This window comes from Pipistrellus hanaki (assembly GCF_964339955.1).
Source record: "Pipistrellus hanaki genome assembly, chromosome: 2".
Classification (NCBI taxonomy): Eukaryota; Metazoa; Chordata; class Mammalia; order Chiroptera; family Vespertilionidae; genus Pipistrellus; species Pipistrellus hanaki.
The window spans coordinates 169,667,077-169,685,655 of NC_140504.1; the positions used below are offsets into that span (position 1 = coordinate 169,667,077).

At 41.4% G+C, this 18,579-nt stretch overlaps 1 protein-coding gene across 2 annotated transcripts in view; it reads right to left on the reverse strand.

The window, feature by feature from the left end:
• The window catches only part of NDC1 (NDC1 transmembrane nucleoporin), a 50,961-nt gene extending 35,507 nt beyond the window's left edge, over positions 1-15,454 (reverse strand). Inside the window, exons 1-7 of one of the 2 annotated variants that reach the window (XM_084874562.1) lie at positions 15,130-15,454; positions 12,821-12,941; positions 10,294-10,395; positions 9,117-9,291; positions 7,166-7,304; positions 3,950-4,058; positions 1,878-1,929 (exon numbers count right to left, since the gene is read on the reverse strand). In XM_084874562.1, the coding sequence (XP_084730688.1) occupies positions 1,878-1,929; positions 3,950-4,058; positions 7,166-7,304; positions 9,117-9,291; positions 10,294-10,395; positions 12,821-12,941; positions 15,130-15,186 (755 nt within the window). In that variant the 5' untranslated portion in view covers positions 15,187-15,454. The remainder of the gene's footprint in view (positions 1-1,877; positions 1,930-3,949; positions 4,059-7,165; positions 7,305-9,116; positions 9,292-10,293; positions 10,396-12,820; positions 12,942-15,129) is intronic. The other variant, XM_084874561.1, reaches the window with a different exon arrangement.
• Between the last annotated feature and the right edge of the window lie 3,125 nt (positions 15,455-18,579).

Sequence of the window (18,579 nt, forward strand, 5' to 3'; positions counted from 1 at the left end):
CCAGGAATCGAACCATAACTTCCTGGTTCATAAATCAACGCTCAACCACTAAGCCACTCAGGCAGCGCACTACATAGGAACTTTTAAAAGTTAAAATTGAAATCTACACAGTAGAAACCATAATATCTCACAATCACCCATATATACCAATATTCCCACTCCCAAAAACTGATACTAGTGAAAACCATGTAAGACACAAAATCTTGTAGAATAATAATTAAAAGAATATTAATGGAAAAATTTACATTTATCTGCAAAATAAGATTTGCCCTGGCCAGTGTTGTCAAATGGTCAGAACGTCGGCCAAGCACCAAAGGGTCTCAGGTTGAATTCCCAGTCGAGGGTACCTGGATTGCAGGTTTAATCCTGGGCCTGTTTGGGTGTGCAGGAGGCAACAACTGATGTTTCTCACATCAATGTTTCTCTCTGTATCTCTTTCTTCCCCCCACTCCCTGCACTCTCACTAAAAATCAATGGGAAAAATATCTTTTGGGTGAGATTTATAAAAAATAAATAAAAATAAAGATGAAAGCTTTATTTGTCAAGTACATGGGTAATAACTAGAACAATATACCTAGTTGCCACTTATGATCTTCAACTGGTCACGTGACCCTCCTCAATTCTGGTTCCTCATGGGTAAAATTAGAATAATGCGACAGCATTATGACTGTCTAGCTCAACATAGCATAGAATGATTACTAACAAAAAACAACAAAAAAAGGCATACCATGCAACTCAAGAAGTCTACTTTTATATAAAATACTAGAGGCCCAGTGCATGAAATTTTATGTGTGTGTGTGTGTCCCTCAGCCCAGCCTGCACCCACTCCAATCTGGGATCCCTCCCACAATCCAGGCTCCCAATCACTGCTGGCTCCCAACCACTCGCCTGCCTGGCTGCCTGATTGACCTAACCACTTCTACCTGCCAGCCTGATCACCCCCTAGCCACTCCTCTGCCAGCCTGGTCAACCCTAACTGCCCTCCCCTGCAGGCCTGGTCCCCCTCCCAATTGCCCTCCCCTGTAAGCCCAATTGCCCCTAACTGCCCTTCCCTGCTGGCCCCATCACCCTACTTCCCTCCCTTGCAGGCCTGGTTCATCCGTGTCCCGTGTCCGTCGCTCCCTCCCCCCCTCCCCCCCCCCCCCCCCCCCCCCCGCCAACTGCCCTACCCTACAGGCCTGGTTGCCCCTATCTGTCCTCCCCTGCCAGCCCAGTCACTCTAACTGCCCTCCTTTGCTGGCCTGATCACCCACAACTGCCCTCCCCTGACAGCCATCTTGTGGCAGCCATCTGTGTCCACATGGGGACATCCATCTTTGACCACATGGGGGCAGTATCTTGGGTATTGGAGTGATGGTCAATTTGCATATTATTCTTTTATTTGATAGGATAAAAGCTATTTCTAACAATAAATGAATTATTATTTCAGTAACTAGGTAACTGGAGACAGGAACATAAGAAATCTTCATCGCATGCCCTTTTATATATCATTGGAATTTTAGACTATGTGAACTATGTGCATTAAAAAATGAACACAATTCTAGCCCTACCTGGTTTGGCTCAGTGGATAGAGCATCAGCCTGAGGACTGAGGGTCCGGGGTTTGATTCCAGTCAAAGGCACATGCCTGGGTTGCAGGCTTTATCCCCAGTAACGGGCGTGCAAAAAGCAGCCAATCAATGATTCTCTCTCATCACTGATGTTTTGATCTCTCTCTCCCTTTACCTTCCTTTCTGAAATCAATAAAAATTTTTTAAATGAACACATTCTTAAAAATCTTAAAGGCTAAACCAATCAAAACATGTGGAAAGAAGTAAACGTCTAAAAGGATGAGAACATCTAAAAGAGTTAAAATCAGACTTTTCATAAAGCACTTACTCATCTATCTGAAGGTTCATAGCAGTGCTAATCCAAGCTTTGGGAATATGGCCTGAGAGGGGAAAATATAAAGTTATGAATATAAGAAGTTATAAAAGCAAACCTTAATCATGTTTTAAAATAGGAGGTTGATGAAATAGCCAAGTAGATACCAAGACCTCAGTCAAAATTCTAGTTTGTTTAAGAATGGGCAAGACAAAAGAATAATTTCTAAATATAGGCAGTCTTTGCTTTGCAGTTCTGATATGTACATATTTCAGTTACCAGGGTTTAGTTACTAACAACAGTCCTCCATCTGAATTCAAATTTCAGTTACCAACTGTGAGCAACTCAATACAGTATTTCTAACTTTTCAGTACACAAATAACTATGTAGATAACAGATGCATACCAAGATCCATGGCCAATCACATTTCTTCTTTCCAAGTCCATTGGTGATTGGTCGTTCACATCAATTATGCCATTCAGGTACAGACAATGAAGTATGTAGTAGTGTTGCCTCCTTGTCTCCCATGGTAAACCCACATAACACTTTACAAAAATGAATTACTGAAAAGAGGAAACTGACCAAAACAGACCAAAGTACAACAAAAAAATGGAAGTGGTAGTACTAGAAATGTTTAAAAGAAATGATGGGAATGCTGACATGGCTGCTTTGTCAGACCAATGAACAACTACAGCCATACCTCTGAGATACTGTGGTATTCCAGAGTATTGTATTTCAATAAAGCAAGTCATAATTTTATTGCTAGTGAAGGGTTCTTGCCTTTAATTTGTAAAAAAAAAAAAAAATGCAACATCTATGAAGTGCAATAATGTGAAGCACAATAAAGCCAAGTATGCCTATATGGGCAAATAACTAGGCTGACTGTCGTAGGTTAATACAATGAAGTATCAACATGAGAATGACAATTTTCAAAGCTATGTAGAAAAATGGAGTATGTAAACTATAACTGAAAAAGGTAGACAACAAAATGACCTTTTTCTGATCCTACTTTTTTCTATGGATATAAATGTAATTATATCCATAACATACACAAAAATTAGTCTGAAAATAGTATTTTAGAAGGTTGAATTTTGTTTCTATTATGTGCTGCTATGAGATTAATGGTTTTCTTCCAACTTGTACTGTTCATTATATTGAAGCTGCTGTATTTTTATACAAAAATTCACTTTAATAAATACTATAAGGTTCCCTAAGCAATGTTTTTTTTGTATTAGTATCATTATAAACTTATAAAAAGCAATATATTATATCTAAAGTAAAGACCAAATCAAATATATTTTCCCTTTTGAAAAAATATATTTTTAATTGCGCTAAAAAACACAACATAAAATTTACCATGTTAACCATTTTTAAGTGGGCAATGTGGATATATGTGCCTTGTGCCTTTTCATTCTTCTAACAGCATCTATACCCACTGAACATACCAACATCTCCCCTTTTCTCCCTCTCTTCAGTCCCTGGCAACCAACATATCCCACTTTTAGTTTCTAAGAGTCTGGCTACTCTAGATACATCATATAAATGGAATCATATAATATTTGTCTTTTTGTGACTGGCTTACTTCACATAGTATGTCTTCAAGATTCATCTATATTGTAGCATGTGACAGGATTTCCTTCTTTTTAAGATTGAATAACATTCCATTGTATGTATATTCCACATTTTCTTTAACAATATTTCCCCTTAAGTAAATACTTTTGACCATCTAAACAATGATTCAAAAAAAAAAAAAACAAAAAAAAACACAATGATTCAGTTGGGCTAGGCCTGGGCTCTTTGGCCCCTTGAGTGTGGCTCTTCCACAAAATACCATGGCCTACGCCGAGTCTATTTTGAAGAAGTGGCGTTAGAAAAAGTTTAAGTTTAAAAAATTTGGCTTTCAAAAGAAATTTCAATCGTTGTACTGTTGATATTTGGCTCTGTTGACTAATGAGTTGGTCGACCACTGGGCTAGGCTAATCACACACATACAAATGTAGGAAACATATAAAAACAATCAAGAATGTCACTGACATTTTCTTAGCTTTGAGCTAACACATACACTATCAAAAAGCATGAATTCTTACCAAGAAAATAATATACAATGCAGAAATTTCTAATCAGGAACAGTGATTCCATACAACTGTGTTTAACTAGTAAGGGCAAAGATCTCCTAAAGCGCAAGAACTTGTATTGCTGTGGAAAAAGAAAAACAGAATCAAATAATACACCCAAAGAGAGATATGGTTCATTCTAAAGCAAGCACATAACTACAACAGTGCACATATGAACTATAATTACTGCATAAAAGACAAAGTTCATTCTAGAAGCAAAATATCAACTATTCTGATGTTTTTCAAGTTTATCATTGATATAAAAATATCAGAATTGAGAAAATTAACAATATCAAACTATGATATGGAGACAAAGTAAAAAATCATCATCATTGCCGAAACCGGTTTGGCTCAGTGGATAGAGCGTCAGCCTGCGGTTCTGGTCAAGGGAATGTACTTTGGTTGTGGACGCATCCCCAGTAGGGGGCGGGCAAGAGGCAGCTGATAGATGACTCTCATCCATGTTTCTGGCTCTCTATCTCTCTCCCTTCCTCTCTGTAAAAAAAAAATCAATAATATATATATATTTTTTAAATCATCATCATCATCACAGCAAACATTCTTTGGGTGCTTACAATGTATCAGGAACTATTATAAGCATTTTACATGTATTAATTCATTTAAACTTCACAAGAACCCTATGAAGGAGGTTCTGTTATTAACCTCAAATTTCCATATGAGAAAACCAGGAGGCACAAAGAGGTTAAATAACTTAACAATATTACCAACTAGCAAAAGGAAAATCAAAAAATTTTAATCCAGGTAGGCTGGCTTCAGACCCTGAAATCTTAAAGATAATGCATACAGCCTCTACACCAATTTTTTAAAATGTTATTTTCAGAAAAATAGGAGACAGTGAAGACAACACAAACCTAAATAAGAATCAGGAAACCTAAGTTCTAGAGCTCTCTCTTTCGTACGACACTGAGCAAGAAGACTGAACCAGCTAAATAGTTCCTTAGTCGGTACCTTCCAATTCTATCCATCTAAGAGAAAGTAATCAAATTAGAAAAAATATGAACTTTTCCTGGGGGGGGGAGAGGAACAACAACAAAACAAAACACTTATGCCGGCCCCGGTTTGGCTCAGTGGATAGAGCGTCGGCCTGCGGACTGAAAAGTCCCGGGTTCGATTCCGGTCAAGGGCATGTACCTTGGTTGCGGGCACATCCCCAGTAGGGGGTGTGCAAGAGGCAGCTGGTCGATGATTCTCTCTCATCGATGTTTCTAACTCTCTATCCCTCTCTCTTCCTCTCTGTGAAAAATCAATAAAATATATTTTAAAAAAAACAAAACAAAACACTTATTTCTTATGAAATAAGAGTTGACTGACAAGCAACACCCTCTCCAGTTCTGGGCCCAAAAACGCCAATGAAAAAAATATTTAAAAATTATTGGAAAGAATCTAAGGAAATCTAATGAGCAAAAGATGGTCTTCTTTTGAGCTTACTATAACCTTATACATATAAAGCAATATGTAAATTCTTTTGTGATAATACTAGAGGCCTGGTGTGCATGAAATTCATGGGGTGGGGGAGATCCCTCAACCCAGCATGCACCCTCTCGCAATCTGGGACCCCTCAGAGGTCCCGGGACCCAATCCCATAGAGATCCCTGCAAGGTCATGCCTAAAGCGGCAGTCGGACATCCTCTCACAATCCGAGACCACTGGCTTCTAACCACTCTGCCTGCCTGCCTGCCTGATCGCCCCTAACCGCCTCTGCCTCGGGCTCCACCACTGCTTTGGAGTAAACGTATTAGAACTAGCCTCTTTATCAGGTGAATACTTTCTAAGCAGGACTTTTTCTTCATACACTCACAGACTGCTGGGAGGTAAGAGCCAGATACTTTTCTCTGAGCACTATTTCTTTGATGTATGTGTATTTTCATCAGATTGTTCTCATGGATGCAACAGTCATGTTAAAAGTTTAGTTAAGCCCTAGCTGGTTTGGCTCAGTGGTTGAGCATCAGCCTACGGACTGAAGGGTTCTTGGTTCAATTCCTGGTCAGGGCACATGCCCAGGTTGCAGGCTCCATGCCCAGTAGGGGGCATGCAGGAGGCACCAATCAATGATTCCCTCTCATCATTGATGTTCCTATCTTTCCCTCTCCCTTTCTCTCTGAAATCAATAATAAAAAAAAAGTAAAATAAAGTTTTAGTTAAACCAAGAGTACCATAATCCACCACACTCTCCTACTTCATACGCTGAAGACATATTTGTTTACATATTCCTCCCTCCTCAACTGACTGGGTTCTAGTGGGAAGAGGCTGGTTCTAATAAGTTTGCTCCAAAGCCCAGTCCTCAGCCTGCCAGAGAGTGGGAATGAATCAAATAATAGCACAATCAGGAAACCATAGGAACAGGCTGGGAAGAGCTTTGATGCCACAGTGAGAAATTGCAAGAGATCACTCTCTCACCCGCCAGAGGAGGTGGTTCTGAGTTCCAGTGACAGCTCCTACCCAATTACTAAGCTTTTAAAAACCTAGAAAGATAGTTTAAACCAGGGGTCCTCAAACTTTTTAAAGTGGGGGCCAGATCACGGTCCCTCAGAGAGCTGGAGGGCCGGACTATATGAACTACTAATTCCTACTGTAACACCTCGGCTGCGCTCACTGCCCAAAAAACCTGGCGGGCCGGATCAGATTCCTCTGCGGGCCGCATGTGGCCCGCGGGCCGTAGTTTGAAGACCCCTGGTTTAAACTGTCCCACTCTAACCAATCAAAACTGTTTTAGTTACACACACCATGCCTTATTGTGAAAAGAATTTGAGACAGTAACTGACATATTCTATACTTACTTGCACATCCTCAAGCTCATGAAGTTCTTAGGTTCAAAAAGAAGCTGGCAGTTGCACAGAGGTACTTTGCATGAATGTCATCCTCATCCTCCCCCAGCCCTACTAGGTCACAGCAACTGCCACTACCTAGCAGGGAGGGAAAGAGTGGAGCAAAGCGGAATTTTGAGAGTGGCAGCAGGAAAGGTGGCTACAGCTCTCAAACATATGCTAAAGTCTCATGAAAACAAATCTCTCCTCTCCAAATGGCATTGTGAAGATCTAAGTTTTAAGGCCTAAGTTTTGTTGATCAAATCTTGAATTAATCAGGTCAAGCCAATTATATACACATATACCAATGCAATTTTAACTTTGCCAAATTCTGACATAAGATAAGGCTCAAATGATACATTACCTGAATGATGGGAAATGGAAGATAGTTCATGTTGTTAATAAAATACAGGAGGCTATAGCAATAGCCCATAAATGCTCCAGCCAGTAGGAAAAAAAGGTGATATTCATTTAAGCAGGTTTGTGCAGCAGGGCCATCTAAGCTGAAGGGAAAAAGTTGTGTTATTAATTCAACAGCCAGTGACACGTATCACTGTTTTAGGCTCAATATTTATTGAAAGCAAAGTTCTGACTTAATCACTTAAAAAATGCCCTAAATTCTTAAAAAATGGTTTGTTTTAGGTAAGAGTGGGCAAAAGATTAACAAAACCCTTTTAGTTAACTGTCTAGATCTACCCCCTAGAAATCTGATAAGGGTAAGAATGTGTCCTGAGATAGTAAGCAATGCTACTTAGAAACTAGAAAACTGTACCTGGCCTAAGAGAAACTATAAATAAACTATATAACCCAGATGCCACAACTCTGGCTTTTCTTTGTGTTGTCGTGTTAAACTGGGCAATCCCTCATAGGGACCCATTCACTAAAGAAAATGTATCACCATTAGAAAAAAAAATACCTTATATGATGGTAGCTGGGGTACAAAAGGAAATCAAGTATTCGGTAGTACTCATGAACATTGTTTTAAAGTCAGTGAGGAATAGGAAATTTACTACTAAGATTACTTCAATCTTTTCTGATTTTTAAAGTCACAATAACAACTTGCAATTTTTATCAATATTCTGTGTTCAAGAACTATAAATTACAGTGAAAGCATTTTATTAGAGGGCATAGTTAAAATTACTTTAAAATTTTTCTTCATTTTTTTCCATACTATCCTTCTTCCAACTCCCATGTCAATGCCACCTCCTTGGCTCCTCAGGAGAATGAAACGGAGGACCCACCTATCTCTGCTTTCTCCAAACCCAAGAAAAAGAAATCTTTTTCCAAGGAGGAGCTGGTGAGCAGTGATCCTAAAGAAACAGCTAGCAATGGGAGTCTTCCCAAAGGGAAGCAATCTTTCCCCAAAGAGGAACCAGCCAGTGGCCCTAAGGAGGCGGGTAACAAGCCGAAACCGGTTTGGCTCAGTGGATAGAGCGTCTGGCTGTCGACTGAAAGGTCCCAGGTTCGATTCCGGTCAAGGGCATGTACCTTGGTTGTGGGCACATCCCCAGTAGGGGGGTGGGGGTGTGTGTGTGCAAGAGGCAGTTGATCGATGACTCTCTCTCATCGATGTTTCTAACTATCTCTCTCCCTTCCTCTCTGTACAAAATCAATAAAATATATATATAAAATATATATATATATATATATATATATATATATATATATATATTAAAAAAAAAAAAAAAAAAGAGGCGGGTAACAGGAGTGTGTCCAAAAACAGAGTTCGTGCTATCCAAGCACCAGCCAGTCTGCAGTGGAGCTAAAGAAGCTGCTGGCAGAAGAGCAGCAGTTCCAAAAAAAAATTCTGAACACTATACCAGGAAAATTAGAACGGACATTTTCCTAGGGGGGTGTTTCCCATCCCAACACATCTCCAATATTTCAATAAAAACAAATTCAAAAGAAAAAAAATGAAGCTATGCATCTCCCTGCTTCCTGAACTCCACTCAAGTTTTATCTGTACATCTATCTCACTTTCTTCCTAGTTCAACCTATTTCTCACACATTCCTATTTCTCTATTACATCCATTGGTGTCCATGGGTTAAATCCCCTATTGTCCTCATCTCTCAAAGAGTCCACAGTCCATGTGCAAATCACTCTTACAAATCCAACAGCATCTAATATAATACCATGCATAGAATAAATCTTTCTAAAAAACTGTTGAATTCAAAACATAAAATATTTGATGTATATAAAAAAGCATCTTTTACAGAAATCTAGAATGCAAACAATATCCATAAACTATTAAACTATATAAGTCATCTTTGGCTTAGTAACTGAGACTTCGTAGGAAAAAAATATCTAATATTACCTCTCCGTACCAGTGCAGGGAACCACAAGAAAACTGTATCGGTCCTTGGTTATCACTGCAGCACACCAAGCCACCATCATTCCCATTGCGGCATGAACAAATGAGTGCATGAGCTGCTGAGGATGAATAATTTTCCCTATCAGTTCCAGTCTGGAGCAGGGAATGGAAGGCACAACTGCAAACGGAACACATTAATGTGGCTTTATAATCTGCAGTATAGTACAGAAAGTATATGAGTATATGAGTCCTAGTCAAAAAATCTGTAAGTTAAAGTAATTCGTGCAAGAGTAGGCTTCCTGCCGAGACCAGTTTGGCTCAGTGGTAGAGCGTCGGCTTGGGGACTGAAAGGTCCCGGGTTCGATTCCGGTCAAGGGCATGTACCTTGGTTGCGGGCATATCCCCGGTAGGGGGTGTGCAAGAGGCAGCTGGTCGATGACTCTCTCTCTCATCGATGTTTCTAGCTCTCTATCTCTCTCCCTTCCTCTCTGTACAAAATCAATAAAATATATTTAAAAAAAAAAAAAAAAAAAAGAGTAGGCTTCCTTCCCCTGGCTGCTGGCAGTGCTTCCCTCTGGCACTCAGGACCCGGGCTTCCCTCGCAGCCCCAGCTTCATCTAGAAGGACATCTGGTCTAATTAGCATATTACACTTTCATTATTGTAGTAGATATGCTAAATCACAACTTGAACATCAGCTATGAACCATTAAAAGAACTAAATTTTTTATTGTAGTAAAATACACTTAAAACTTAAAAAGTTTATTGTTTTGACCATTTTTAAGTACTTTACAGTTCTGTGGCATAAGTACATTCACATTGTTGTGCAAACATCACCATCATCCGTCTCCAGATTTTCCCATTCTCCCCAGCTGAACCTCTGTCTCCATTAAACAATTCCCAAACCCTCCTCCCCAAAGCCGGGCAACCACCATTCTACTTTCTGTCTCTATGAATTAGACTACTTTAGGTATTTCCTAAGTGGGGTCATATAATATTTGTCTGTAGAGGTCAAAATACTTCTTTTAGAAGAGAAACTAGCACTCAAATTTTAAGATAAGGCATTCAAAGCATATGAATCTGCACACATTTGTAAAACTTTAACATAAAATGCATTGAGTGTGCCCTTAATAAAATAAATTCAGACATTTTTAAGATAAAAATTAACTTTTGAAAACTCACCAGAGTAGAACTCCACATTGAAAATACTTATTATTATTATTACCACCGACAGCAGCAGGAAATAAAAGATTACATAGGAACTATATAGATCATTGAAAGAATCTAAAACACAAGAGAGAGAAATTAGTTAAGATCATGCAGTCATGTAGTTATATTCAGTATACTGCAACAGAAAAGGGGCTTGAATCACAACTCTAATTTTAATTTTAAAGTTATCCTTCCTTTAAGAATGTCCTCATACACTGCTGACAAGACCTATAGGATATCCACTCAAGAACTACAATGTGAGTTATCGGGACCAAGCTCTGGGTCCTTTAAAATCCTATAAAATAAAAGGATAATATGCAAATAGATCTAACAGTGGAACTGAACTGGTTGCTATGACATGCACTGACTACCAGGGGGCGTGTGTGGAACATGGCAGGCATCAGGAGCAGGTGGCAGAGAGGAGAACATGGTGGGCAGTGGCCACGGAGAGATGGTGGAGCAGGTGACAGGGGCACCAGATCAAGATGGAGCACCAATTGCTGTCATTGGGGTGAGCCTCTGGTGATTACTGAAAAGCCTTTGCTCTCATGTGTTGTGGTCCCACCTGGCACTCACACCCACCGCTGGCGCTCACACCCACCGCTGGCGCTGGAGCTGCCACTGGCACCCAAGGATGCTGGCCTCGATAGCTCAGCACCGTCAGTGGATGCAAGTGGCGGCTGCTGGCCCTGATCACCCCGATGACTTATCCACTTCCCTCTGCTCCTGAGGGGTGATCGGGGCAGCAGCCGCTGCTAACACATGGTGATGGTGCCGGCCCCACTTGCACCCACTGCTGGCACTGGCCCCAAACACTCCGCACCATCAGTGAGTGCAGCCGTGGTGGCAGGAGCAGGACTGCTGGCAGACAGAGGATTGGGGGCCAAAGTGAGAGGGGCCAGGTTGGAGGCACAGAGGATGGGCAAGACCTGCCCCTGTGTCCACCGCAGCCTCACAGCCCACAGTTCCTTTCAAGGTGCATGAGTTTGTGCACTGGGCCTCTAGTTATAATTTCTTTTAGATGACCCAGATGTTAACATCAAAGAATATACTACTATATGCAAATATATTTCATCATGTAAAAGAGAAGTGCCACATTTAGTAATATAACAGCAAAGTTTTTTTTTTTTTAATGTAAATATTTTTCAGATTTCTTCCTACAAAATGCAATTAGCCCTATAGCTAAAAAAGTAACATTTCTGGAAATAGTATAATCCATAAACCATCTAAATTAACTGGAAACAAAAACAATGAGGATGTCCCTGTGAAAAACCAATACATTCACATTGTAGAGTAGCTCATCAATAATCCATTTTAAAAATATGGCAAACTTTAAAATATGTATGTATTATGCCTAAAAACATGAACAAAAGAAATAAAAACAGCAAGGACATATGTTTGCTGAATAGACTAACACAATTATAAAACCAATTATTTTTAAAAGTATAATTCATTGACTAAAATTAATAAAAAATATGTATTAAGCATCCACAATTAAACACAAACATTGTACTGCTAAAAGAAAGAATTGATGCATGTTATTGGAAATAAGGAAAGAGTACAACTTTTCTTGAAAGACTTTGTAAAGCAAAAGTTGAGCAGAACAAGTAACAATTGATGGGGGAAAACAGCATAAATCAAATCCAATTTATGAGATTGGAGAAAGTGCTATTAGGATTAAAGAATACTTGGCCAAGAAATGGAAAAAAAGTTTTTATCCTAAGTTCCAATTCTGAACTGATAATGGCTCTAGATTGCAAGACTGAATATTCTAAGATTGTGACTAAACAGCCAAGATCAAAGGATCAATGAATAATACAGATTCCAGCAAAGTGGAGAGAGAAGTACTTGCCATCCCTGCAATGGTTTATGGCTTAATTTCATCTGACCTATGGGATCCAAACAAGTGATTGATATGTCTCAACAACAAAAAAAATTAACATGACCTTTTTTAAAATATATATTTTATTGATTTTTTTACAGAGAGAAAGAGAGAGGGATAGAGTCAGAAACATCGATGAGAGAGAATCATCGATCAGCAGCCTCCTGCACACCCCCTACTGAGGATGTGCCCGCAACCAAGGTACATGCCCTTGACCGGAATCGAAGCCGGGACCCTTCAGTCCGCAGACCGACGCTCTATCCACTGAGCCAAACCGGTTTCGGCTTAAAAAAATTTTTGAGCCGGGACCGGTTTGGCTCAATGGATAGAGCGTCAGCTTGGGGACTGAAGGGTCCCGGGTTCGATTCCGGTCAAGGGCATGTACCTTGGTTGCGGGCATATCCCCAGTAGGGGGTGTGCAAGAGGCAGCTGATTGATGACTTTCTCTCATCAATGTTTCTAACTCTCTATCTCCCTCCCTTTCGCTCTGTATAAAATCAATAAAATATATAAAAAAATAAAAATAAAAAAATAAAAAAAATTTTGAAACATAATGCAATTTTTATGTTGAAAAGTAGGTCCTGTACATTTGTTTAGGCCAAATTGAGTATCACTTACCAGACAGCCACTGTATAGGATGCAATAAATCAATGCTGTTGAAGATTATAAATACTGTGGTACAGATGGGTAGAAGCAGCACTGACCACACAATACTTGTAACTATCCTCCATCCCAAAACCTGTAACAAAATCAACAAAATCACTCAATCATGAAGTCAGTTAAACTATTTGTTATGCAAATCCTATCAGGATGCTAATCACTAATGTTTATACCCAGATCATAGTCCATTAAGGTATATATAAACATCAATGGTTATGACTATTAATAACTTTAATTTACATACCACTATAGAATTTTGTATTATCAGTGAACTGTGGTTATGTGAGTCCAGAATCAGGTGCAGGGGAAGGGGCAGATTTAAAACTGCATTTTACAGCAATTAATACTTGTCTCTCTCGGTTTAATTGGTAGATATATCAACATCTAAAAGCTATATATTTTATGGGAACCATCATGTATACTGTAATGGTGTTTTATAATTATTTGATATGCACTCCAACTGACAAATGATATTCAGCCTGAATCACCAGTGCCTACCAAGTAAGAGGCACAAGATTTACTATTGATAGAAAAGCAAAATGAATACTGAAGGATTTTAAGTATTTACGAGCCGCCAAAGGCACATGGACATTCTTTAATTCTTATCAGCTGAGCCCGAGGGCACTGGCAGAGTCCGGTCATCAGTACCGATTTCTTATCTTTATCCAAGTGCTTGGAATGAGGAACAAATAGGGCCTTGACTTACCCAGGTCTGGATATGATAAATCTCATCCTGGTATCAAAAAAATGAGGAACTTACCCAGGTCTTGATAAATAGGACCTGGGCACACCCAAAACTCCTTTCGACCTTAAACTTCCCCATTGGAAATCAATAAATGTGCAGTGTTGTCTGTGACTGCATCTCCATCAGAGAGGTGGAGCCCACCTAGCGCCCAGCTTGATGAATCTATTTCTGCCTCTTGTCTCTTTCCCTAATTTAATCCCCAGCTCCTCCACTCAGGAACCTGTCGTTTTCCGTCTGGGACACAGAAAACGGAGAAAATGCCCACCGCAGTTTTAAGCATGACAATTGGACTTATATTTTGGGCGATAAAACACCCTGGGTTTGTAACCTGGCTGTGATGATGGGACAAAGCCAAAGCAGGAAGCAGTCCAGCAACTGCCCAAACCAAGGGTTATAGTCAGTGTCAGAAGGAAGGCAGCAGCAGTGGGAAAGGAGCCATAAAGGGGAAATGTATCCACATTGGTGAAACACACTATACAGGACATCGGTGACTGATACCAGGGGTGGTAAAGAACAGCTAAGACTTCAAAACTCAGAAGTTTTTAGCTTAGAGTGATCAACCGAAGGACTTGTATGCATGCATATAAGCAAAACCAATGGACGAAAAACTCTGGGGAGGGAGGGCATGTATGGGAATGGGGGGGGGGGGGGAGAGATGGTAAGATAAGTACACATATAATACCTTAATAAAAAAATAAATAAAAAGGAAAAAAAAGTTTTTAGCTTGGGATACAGGGTAGATGGCTGGTACGTTGGGGTGGCCTAAAAGAGATATTATTCCTGTATCTCTTTGTCCTGCACAGAATGGATGTAGAATAGTTGATTCAACTTCAGCTAGAAGTATCAGCTCATCTCAGTCCCACAGCGCACACATTCCTCTAACAAGGAACACCTGGGACACCTAGCCTGTTTCCAGTGGTCGGCAAACTGCGGCTCTGTTGACTAATGAGTTTGCCGGCCAGGAACAACAACAGCCTGTAATTATTGGAATCGAGTGTCTAGGTCAGTGATCGGCAAACTTATTAGTCACCGCCGACACTGACCTAGTCCCACCCCAGCCTCTGCCAAGTGCACGCATTCGCATTCACATTCTTTCCAACTCTTCGTTCTTCCAATCCCAAGTGACCAACAAGTTATTTATGTTGCACCTACCAGGCACACCACCCCTGCATACACTCTTCCCCCGTTCCCTGCCCCAATCCCCACGCAGGTCGGCCCTCCCACTCTGACCAGCTTCCACTCTGGACTCCCCTTTCACCCCCTAACAAGTTGGCACTCGGGACATCCCGCACGCACACACCCTGCACCCAGCTTTCCCTAGCTCACTCCTCCCGGCCACCAGCTTCCACTCAGGACGCCCCGACAGCCCTGTAAGAAGCTCCCCTGGAGGGGGTCCGTTCCCCACGCGCTCCCCACGCTGCCCCCGGGCCGGTCCCTCCCCCGCCCAACTCGCGCGCGGCCGCGCCGATGCCCCGCAGCCCCGCAGCGGCCCGGCGCACACCACCGCGAACGCAGCACTCACGCGCCACAAGATGTCCCGCGACCCGCCGGCGCAGGGCCAACTCGCAACCGTGGCCATGGTGGCCCCCGGTCTGAGGGGAGCGGGATACGGCCAGCCCGCCCGCCTCCCCGGTTCAAAGGGAGGAAGGCCCCAGGAGGACCCCGTCGGGGCTGCCCCAAACGGTGCCTGAGCAAAGCCCGGCCCAGGACCCAACCGGTTTCTCCGAGATTTCGTCTGGACACGCCTAGGAAGCCAGAATTCCCCCGCAGATAAGCGTCCCAAGGGGGCCCGGGACACCAAAAGTCGCCCTCGGGAATCAAAAAGGTCTCTCCGAAGCAAAGTCCGGCGAGGCACCAAAAATTGGGGGCGGTGCTGCTGCATGCTGGGAACTGTAGGCTCCACCGCCTCTGGAAGCAAGGCGAGCGTTGCATTCTGGGACTCGGAGTTCCAAAGTACAGCATGCTGGGAGACGAAGTCTTCCTGAAGGTATCTCGTGGCATGCTGGGAATCAGTCTGTTATAAGACATACTAGAGGCCCGTTGCAGACATTTGTGCCTGTTTTGTAATAGTTGAGTTACTAAAATAATACATCTTGCTATAAAATATTACTAGGAGATCAAATGATCAGGTAACATTTATTGTTATTTTCTATAAATAAACACAATCTCTGGTATGTTAAAGTGAAAGGTATTATAGAAATACTCAGATAGGGTTTGATTACAAGTGAAGTTTACTATCACAATCCAAATTTATTAGTTAAAAAAAAAAAAAGCAGGGCTGAAACAGGTTTTGCTCAGTGGATAGAGCATTGGCCTGCGGACCGAAGGGTCCCAGGTTCGATTCCAGTGGGGAGCATGTGCCTTGGTTACTGGCATATTTCTGGCTCTCTATCCCTCTCCCTTCCTCTCTGTAGAAAATCAATAAAATATATATATTTTTTAATTATTGAAAAAAAAAAAAAAAAAGCAGGGAGCCAACTAGAAACTGAATCAAATATAAGCCCTTAAAGGGCAAATGTAATTTGGATAAGCTACATGTCCTTGACTGGAATAGAACCTGGGCCCTTCAGTCCGCAGGCTGACGCGCTATCCACTGAGCCAAACCCGTTAGGGCCAATCTGACATTCTTTCCTTTATAAGTGAATTTGTCTTTTAGTCTGGATGCCCCCAATATTTTTCTTCAAAATCCATTTCATAATTTTATTATATTACGAGAGGCCTGGTGCACAAAATCCATTCACTCTGGGGGTGCCTCAGCCTGGCCTGTGCCCTCTTGCAGTCAAGGAGCCCTGGGGGGGGGGGGGGGGGCGAGGGGGAAGAGGATGTCTGACTGCCACAGAGGCAGGAGAGGCTCCTGCCACCACTGCTAGGGAGCCTGGCTTCTGGCTGAGCAGCACTCCCACTATGGGAGTGCACTGACCACCTGGGCAGCTCCTGCATTGAGCATCTGCCCCCTGGTGGTCAGTGCGTATCATAGCAACCACTTGGTCAATTTGCAATATTAGCCTTTTATTATATAGGATGTCACAATGTTGATCTTCTGGATTGAGTTCCCAGGTATGGGGTATATTCTTGCTATAAGAAGTTACAAATCTTATTAATTTTTTTCAATAAATATTTATTATTATAGTATTTTTTTAATTTATTCTTTTTTATCTTGAAGGACATGTACAATATACCTTTAGAACTTTTTGGCCTATCATCTATATTTGTCATTTTCTCTCTGATTTCTCTTTATTCATTCTGGAATTAAATTTTTTCCTTCTTTTCATTTATTCCCTTATGTTGTGAAAAACCTTATTACTATGATATTCCTTCTGGATCAGTCTTCATTTGTGAAATGTTTTCTTTTCTTTACAAATCTTTCTGAGTTTTACTACCTAATTTCTGTTAATTCTGATTTGTGCTTTTCTTTCACATCTTATAATATTTCCTTAATTTACTTTAGCTCATTTTGATATATTGTTGTTTTTATCTGGTTTTGTGTACATGTCTGTCTGGAATGCTTTCATTAATTAGGAATGTTAATCTGCTCCTTATTCTATTTTGTTTAAAAAGTTTTTATTGGTTTTTAGAGAGGAGGGAAGAGGGATATAAATAGAAACATCATGGCTCAGCTGCCTCTTGCACACCTCCTACTGGGGATTGAGTCTGAAACCCGGGCATGTGCCCTGACCAGGAAATGAACCATGATGTTTTGATTCATAGGTTGATGCTCAACCACTGAGCCACCAGCTGGGCTCTCAGTTTTTTATAACTTCATTATGAGGTTTGGCTTCAATCCTTTCGGTTGCTCATTTTTACATGAAATTAATTTTCAAGCACATTTGGGGGGGGGGGGGGTGTGAATCAGGATAGCTATGCTAAATTCAAAGCTCTTCCTGTTGTTATATGAAATGTTCAAAAATATGGCTTCAGATATTCTGAAATATCCTGGCTCTGTTCCCCACCCCCACTCTCATCTGGACTTCCCTTTACTTTGCATAGATATCTGTGAAACCTAACATTGTCACTGGAGATAAAATGTAAAAAGAGCTAGCCGACCTTGATGGCTCTGAATGGTCAGAGCTATTAACTCATTGTCTAGTTGAGATAGTGGTGCTTGAGGCAACTTTAATTTGTTAATCATATGTAAATATAAGTTGATTTTCTGTTGTTGGAACTTCCCCCTTAAGAGATGTCTTTGTTTCAGAATCTCAATAAAAGGAATGGTAAAAGGCCAGAGAGCGGTTAGTCTGCCCACTAGAGCACATGTGTCAAACACAAGGCCCGCGGGCCAAATCCAGCCCGCCAGGCCTTGCAATGTGGCCCGCACTGCGCTGTCATCACTGCACTCCACTGTCAGTTTATGACATTGTCAGTTTATGACTGTTCAGTAAACCATTCGGCCCGTGATTTAGGCTGGATTTTAGATTTTGGCCCCTTCTCTGATTGAGTTCGACACCCCTACACTAGAGGTAGACTTCCCGCCTGGCCCCTATTTTCCCAAATTAACTCTTTTCCAGTCTCTCTCTTCATTTTAGTGTGTGGCCTTCTCCAGAAACCGGACCCTGAGTGGGCCCTGAACCACGCGGGTCGTGTTAAGGGATCCCACAGATATCCATGGCCTACACTGCTTGTATTCTATTCCCTGCATTTTTGACTCTGGTGTCCTGGAAAGATTATTTGTCTGGTTTTGAGAGGTCACAGGACCTGGGCTGCTCCAGCTTCTTTAGACCTTACTTTGGACCCCTTGCACTCATCAGCTGCCAACTGGATTGTTTAAAGCTTCCCCCACCCCACCCCAGTAACCAGCTGCTGTTCTATTGGTCCTCTGTACTTTTCAAAGAGTACTTTCTGGCTATTTTGAGATTCTCTTATTTTTAAATTTCTCAGACACCCTGTTGCTTCCCTCTGCTTCTTTGCACAGAAACGTTGACTCCACATAAGTCTTCAGACTGACAGTGGTCTCCACCTACTTGAGTTCTGGGGT